The following is a 7224-nucleotide window of genomic DNA, read 5'->3' as shown; positions in this document are numbered from 1 at the left end:
TACGAAGACGATAAAATCACAATACAGGGCCAATACGATGCAATAACAAGACAATACATTTTTTTTTGAAAATTGCATAATTATTTAGTGTATATAGATTGTTTATTTGCGTATACTTAAAGTTTATTGATTGTTTATTGCATATAAATCGCATGATATTGAATGTTTATTGAAGGTTTATTGATTTTTTACTGCATGTATTTCGCATGTTATTGCTCCGATATTGAATGTTTATTGAAAGTTTATTGATTGTTTACATGTTTATTGAAGGTTTATTGATTATTAAATCCATGTATTTCGCATGTTATTGAACCGATATTGAATGTTTATTGAAGGTTTATTGATTGTTTACATGTTTATTGATTGTTAACTGCATGTATTTCGCATGTTATTGAACCGATATTGAATGTTTATTGAAGGTTTATTGATTGTTTGCTGCATGTATATCGAATATTATTGCTCCAATATTGGATGTTTATTGGGGCCACAAGTACCACTCAAGTAAGAATTAAGGGGGGAAACGGACCTTATTCTTTCTTTTAGTAGGAAGAACAACTGTTAAGTTTAATTTCCTATTCAATACGACTTCCTTATGGTTGGTGTAATTGGGGACTGATGTATATTGCATGTCTATTGTGTGTATATTGCATATCTATTGCGTATATATTGTTTGTCTGTTGTGTGTATATTGCTTGTCTGTTGCCTTCGTAAGCAATAAACAATCAATACACATACAATAAATGTAAGATATATACGCAATAGAGAAGCAATATAGACGCAACAGACATTCAATATAGACGCACCAATATACATTACTTTTATGCTACTGAGCTGCCCAAAACCAATAAAAAAAGAAAATCAACGAATTTATTAACCGATTATAAAGGAGAGAGGGATTCAAACCTGAGGGGCGGTACGGAACCAATAGGGAGTTTTTATAGCATTGCACTTGGGGACATTTTTTTCATGTGTTTCTATAAAGAGGGCATGGTTGAATAAAACATTGGAGGCGAGGCCATAGCCGCTTATTCCCCTTATAGAATTACCTTATTAAGATGCAACCCATTGCGATTAATGGTGGCTTGCATAAACAATGACATATCACTTTGCAATGATGTAATACACTTAAAAAGCCATCTTCAAATCCCAATTCACATATGCAGTCTTTAAATCCCAATTCAATGCAGTTTGGTTAAGGTTATGTAAATGTCGTGAAGGAGTTAGGCTAATATTACACAGAAGTTTGCTCCACAAATGGAACCTACCACTTCCAACGAATACGGCTTCTCTCCTTCCCCTTCCACTGCTTCGCTCCTTCACTGTTTCGGAATCCACACCTTTGCCCCTTCTACTCAAAATAAATACTTTTTCAGGGTCTAGAGAACGGAGTGGCGAATCGTTGCCTTCAACTGTCGTTAACCATTGCCTTCAACCGTTTCTCAGAGCTCTGGGTTTTAGAGAGATGAGTTTTTTCTGTTCAAACTTCGAACTTGCCTCTTCTTCTTCTTTTTCAGACGTGCTTCCCTCTTCTTCTTCTTTTCGGACGTGCTGGATATTCAATTCGGGTTTGGGTTCCTCACCTACCTGATTGTAAAACTTTATCTCAATTCTCCCCAGCCCTTGGATTGATCTGATGGCTATAAAGTGAACCCCTTATAACTTACCCCTTATAACTTTCCACTCATTATAGTCTGAGCGTGATGTAGAAGGTGGTTCTTTGGGCCCCTTGATGGCATTGGATCAAGACAAGGTCTTCATGGAAAGCTGGTTAGTTTAGTCCTCTTGGTCCTGCCACTAATTAAGTTATACTCTTTTATTTTCTCCTTTATTCATTTATTACTAATTTTTTATAGAGTCGGGATGGAGGAATACACAAAAAGCCACACTTTTTGACATACTTTTTCAGCCTTACAGACATATACCATCCGTGATGATACATTGTTTCTATACAAATTACCTAAAAAGATCATTGAAATGTTCTCTTTCTAGATTGTTTAGCAATATTAAATACTTATTCTGATTTTGTATAGAAACATTGCCAAACTTGTTCATTCATTCATGCCTAAGGTTACATATAAAATACAATATTCAGATTTGGCAAGCCAATGAGAATGTAATAATATTAAAGAATAAAACTATACTTTGTACCATTAATTCGAAATCTTATGACATCTTACATCTATCGGATTTTGAATTAATAACGGATTCGATCAGTAAATATGATACATGTAACATTATATCTCAAAGTAGACAAAACACACAAGAGGATCCTGTAATTTCACCCCTTCACTTATTTCTCTTGTCTTTTTCTTTATTATCGTGAATTAATAGGTTTCGGGGAATCCCCATCCTTGAACCAATCCCCGTTTAATAGGTTTCAGAGAATCCCCATCTCCGTCGAGGGACTATCTCCCATACCATCCTCGAATTCCCTTTTTTTTTGTGTGCATAAAATCAAATGAATACAAAGCAGGTGGACAAGATTCTCCTGAGAACAAATCTCCACCAAAGGCCTCTATATGAATTTGAGACTTTCAACTTAAACAATATTCTCTCTGCACATAAAGAAGCCATTTATCACACACACACACACACACACACACACACACACATATACAAGCCTCACAAATGAATGAAGATGATGATAGTGATGCCACTCCTAAGTCACAGTCATCTACCAATCAACCAAAGTCATCCAGTCAAAAGACTCCAGCCCCAAAAATGCGGTGGAGTGATTACCCCCCTGATGATCAAATCCATGGCCAAGACCCCTATGATTTTAGCCCTCTTGATTTGGGTGAAGATTAAAGTTGCCAACATCATGAGCCCTGAGACAAAGCATTTTGAAATATTGGACCCGTGCTTTAACAGTCTGATAGCCCGTGCTCCTTTAGTCAGATTTCCCGACAAAGTAAAAGTCACAGCACTCAGTAAAAGCAAAAGCTTTCGCGTGCTTTTACAGTCACCTTCCAGAGCATCTGAAGTTGCCAATTCATCCAAAGTTGCTATAGTCTACTAAGTCTACTTTTATTTGCCTATTTAAGTCGGCTTCGGCCTTAGTGTTGAGCAGAATGTAATTTAGTCCACTTTCTTTTCTTAGTTTCAAAGTTCTTTCAGTATCAATGCTCTGAAGAACTAAGTGCTGAAACAAAGATTTTGTAAGTGTTTTGCATTCTGCAAGTTATCAAGTTATCAATAATATTTTGAGTATTTTGAGTAATGCTATTTTTAATTGCATCTATTTTCATCTATTCATTAATTTGTTTCATGCATTTATATATATATATATATAAGATTACGGTGGACTTATAATCAAAACTTGAGATACAATTTAAATACAAAGAGACTTGAGACTAGAGATACAGAGAAGATTAGGAAGAATTGGCATGTTTACGTATCAGTAATGGGTATGGAAGGAAAGGGAATGATTTTCATTCCTGACTTCCCTTGCATTTACTTGCAATCAGGAATGAAAAAATAAGTGGACCCTACCTCAAAATCCGTAATCACATCCCCTCAAAATTAGGTATCAGATCAACTAGGGGGAGGTAGTCGATACGATTCCCATTCCTGTTTTCCCTTATTAACTTCCTAAAATACCCTTACCATTTTACCATAATTCCAAAACACCTCAAACCCTAAAAATAAAAATAAAAACTTACGCCAAGAAGTTCAAAGACACTCCAAGGTGTTATTGGAGTTTATTTTTTTTTGTTTGAAATTGGCTATGGACAAATGTTTTATTAAAATTATCATTGAATTAGGCTTTTGATGTTCATCTTGTTTAACACATTGATTCCTCATGTTTACACCATCTTACTAGTTTGCTGCAGGATTAGTTTGGTCTCCTTAGCCAATTTGAGAATTATATATTTGTTGTGGTGAAAATGTACAGGGCATTTTAGTAATCAAATTAATTTGGATTCTGATTCATGAAAATTAGTAAACAATAAAAATGGGAATCAACCTTACTCCTTTGCTAATTTCATATGTTTAGTAAACAGCTTAATGGGAATGATTCTTTCCATACCTATTCAATACTTCCCTGATTCCTGAATTCTCTGATTCCTTACTTTCTCCATTACTGATACGTAAACATGCGAGCAGAGGGAGAGAGAGAGAGAGAGAGAGAGAGAGAGAGAGAGAGAGAGAGAGAGAGGTGCGGTTGGAGACTAGAGAAGATTAGAAAAAATTAGGAGATGGAGGTTAACTTAGGGTTAAACATAAATATTATAATTATATATTTATTTATTTATTTATTTAAATATAAACATATATATATTCAGACTGGGTTCGGGGACAGGGACGTCAATACCATCCCCACCCCATACCCGTCGGGGATTTTTCAAGTTCGGGAATCCCCATACCCAATACCCATTTTGCCTCGAAATCTCCTCCCATTAGGGTCAAAGACCCGCCCCCGCGAGAATTACTGCCATCCCTAGCTGGTGCCATGGACTATTTGAAGCGGCTGAATTGAATTTTCTTTTACAATTTTTAGATGCTTCTAAAATAATTTGGGTCAAAAAGTGAGAGCGTACTTATGTGGTCGAATTGTAGAATAGGGGGAGGAGTGTAAAGTGTTGAAAAACAGGATGTTTTTATGGTCAAATAAAAAAAACATGAAGTTGAGACGGATGAAGTGCGGTTAGAACTTGGAAAGGGTCTTTGGAGTTAGCGTTGAATGGAAAGGCGGAATTAATTAAAAATTTGGTAATGTTTGTCAAATAACTCTATATAACATACCAAAAAGATATATATATATATATATATTTTTTTAAAACCTTTGATTTTAGGATAATACCATCCTGTTTTGATTACTCATAATCATTCATTTTCTGAGTCGCCATTTAAAGATTTTTTTTGCAAGTGGAGATTCGTTAATTACAACCAGTTGGATAATGAAGTGCACCCAAAGATGCGAGATTTACAAAGAGTAATACTACTCTTACGACATTTGTATACCACATTCTCATACTACCTTATGTGGCAAATGAAGTGGATATCTACATCAATTAACAAGTGTCAATAAATCATAAAAGAAATGATAATGTAAAATTAATTTTAATTGATGTAGTTATTCATCTCATCTGCCACACAATATGGTATGAAAATGTGGTACAAAAGATTATAAGAGTAGCATTATTCATTTGAATTTTAAAAATTGCGAATTAATAACTTTAGAATAAGAGCTATGAATAAATAATTAAAGAATAGCTCATGAATTTTCCACAATTATAGAATAATTCTAAAAGAGATAGGATAGGCTCAAAGAAACAGAAATAGAAACTAAAGTATTAAATTACTTGTAAACTCGTTGAAATATCCTCTTACTAGATTCTATAGCAATTGAAACTAAACTAAAAAATTACCTAAAAAGATCATTGAAATGTTCTCTTTCTAGATTGTTTAGCAATATTAAATACTTATTCTGGTTTTGTATAGAAACATTGCCAAACTTGTTCATTCATTCATGCCTAAGGTTACATATAAAATACAATATTCAGATTTGGCAAGCCAATGAGAATGCAATAATATTAAAGAATAAAACTATACTTTGTACCATTAATTTGAAATCTTATGACATCTTACATCTATCGGATTTTGAATTAATAACGGATTCGATCAGTAAATATGATACATGTAACATTATATCTCAAAGTAGAAAAACACACAAGAGGATCCTGTAATTCCACCCCTTCACTTATTTCTCTTGTCTTTTTCTTTATTTTCTTTATTTTTTTTTTCGTTTGAAGATATTCACTGACCACCTTATTACCTTTCCTCCCGCACAGGGCCACCATACCCAACTTAAAGAAATATTTGGAGATCAAACCGCAAGCAGCAGCAGGGATCCTTGAAAACTTTGAAAATTTGTGTTGTTACAACAATGGCTGCCAAATTATTATCCGATCTTGCCTCTGGTGTGACTTGTGTTCCCTCCAACTATGTCCGGCCTGTACATGATCGTCCAAGTCTCGACCAAGTCCAGCCCTCCGATCACTCTATCCCTCTCATCAATCTCCACGGTTTCGACGGTTCGAGGTGCCATGAAATAATCAACCAGATAGGCCTTGCCTGCCAAAATTATGGTTTCTTTCAGGTAACACATAATTAAGCACGCATTATTAATAAATTCTTTTTAATTAAGGTAAAAATGTAATTTAATTATTTCATTGTAAAATTAAAATATTTGAGGTCCAAAACCATGCAATTGAAGAGGCCGTGATCGACAACATGTTGAAAGTAGCAAGGGAGTTTTTTCATCTGCCAGAAAGTGAAAGGCTCAAGTGTTTCTCCGAAGACCCGTTGAAGACCACAAGACTGTCCACCAGTTTCAATGTCAAAACTGAGGAGGTCTCTAGCTGGAGAGATTACTTGAGACTCCATTGCTACCCTCTCGAGGACTACATGCATGAATGGCCCTCCAACCCTCCGTCTTTCAGGTCGGGCGTTCGAAATTTATGTTGTCCGACAAATACTTATGATAATGTAACGTACACTTAATATGTTAATTATGTTATGAGACTGTTAATCTATATTGATTAGGTAAACCTAACATGTCAAATATTTGGCAAATTAAGAGCCTTCTCTAATTAGATTTGAAATTTTGCAGGGAAGATGTGGCTGAGTATTGCAGGAATGTCAAAGGATTAGCAGAGAGACTTCTGGAAGCCATATCAGAAAGCTTAGGCTTAGAAAAGGATTATAGGAAAGAATTCGACCCGTGACGCAATCTCAACCAGTGATGATGAGTTTCGTATATAGACTGAATTATGTCACGGGCGCTGACACACGACTCACACTACAAGGTTAAATTGACACGTATGTACCATTGGCTTGCATGACTGACAAGTGTGGATAGCCATTAAAATGATGAAGGGTCGAAAATAGTGTTTAGGGCAGGAAGTGGCAGAGATCTGAGTCACAAAAATAAGCATATACAATACAGCCAGATCCAGCAGGCAGATAAAACTGCTTTGAAGTGCATAAATTCATATGATGTTGATCAGTTACATGAGACGAGATCATCACCAATATCATCAGCCTTCTTAAGTGTTTTTTCTTTTCTTTTTTTATAAGCGATATTCTAAATTATAAGAGAGAGGATTTTTCTCACACACACAACCAATATGTCATGGGAGTTCGAATTTGAAATCTCAAACATACATGTCATGGTCTTTTTTCACTCGGCTAAACTCCATTGACAATATTTTACGTGTT

General features: G+C 35.1%; 1 protein-coding gene across 1 annotated transcript; it reads left to right on the top strand.

Annotated features, from left to right (window-relative positions):
• Positions 1 to 5780: 5780 nt before the first annotated feature.
• On the top strand, positions 5781 to 6731 carry LOC117618324 (protein DMR6-LIKE OXYGENASE 2-like). Its single transcript, XM_034347913.1, has 3 exons — positions 5781 to 6103; positions 6199 to 6446; positions 6617 to 6731. Exons 1-3 carry the CDS (start codon positions 5891 to 5893, stop codon positions 6729 to 6731), a joined length of 576 nt encoding a protein of 191 aa, XP_034203804.1. The 5' UTR covers positions 5781 to 5890.
• The last annotated feature ends 493 nt before the right edge of the window (positions 6732 to 7224 follow it).

Source organism: Prunus dulcis, chromosome 2 (genome assembly GCF_902201215.1).
Source record: "Prunus dulcis chromosome 2, ALMONDv2, whole genome shotgun sequence".
Classification (NCBI taxonomy): domain Eukaryota; kingdom Viridiplantae; phylum Streptophyta; class Magnoliopsida; order Rosales; family Rosaceae; genus Prunus; species Prunus dulcis.
The sequence above is the reverse complement of the archived record's forward strand: the minus strand, read 5'-3'. Positions and strand labels throughout refer to the sequence as shown.

Bases quoted from the DNA above. Each gene is read 5' to 3' on its own strand.
- LOC117618324 (XM_034347913.1), top strand. From the start codon at position 5,891: ATGGCTGCCAAATTATTATCCGATCTTGCCTCTGGTGTGACTTGTGTT. The intron at 6,104-6,198 runs GTAACACATAAT...AAAATATTTGAG, and splicing joins AAAATTATGGTTTCTTTCAG to GTCCAAAACCATGCAATTGA. The intron at 6,447-6,616 runs GTCGGGCGTTCG...GAAATTTTGCAG, and splicing joins TCCAACCCTCCGTCTTTCAG to GGAAGATGTGGCTGAGTATT.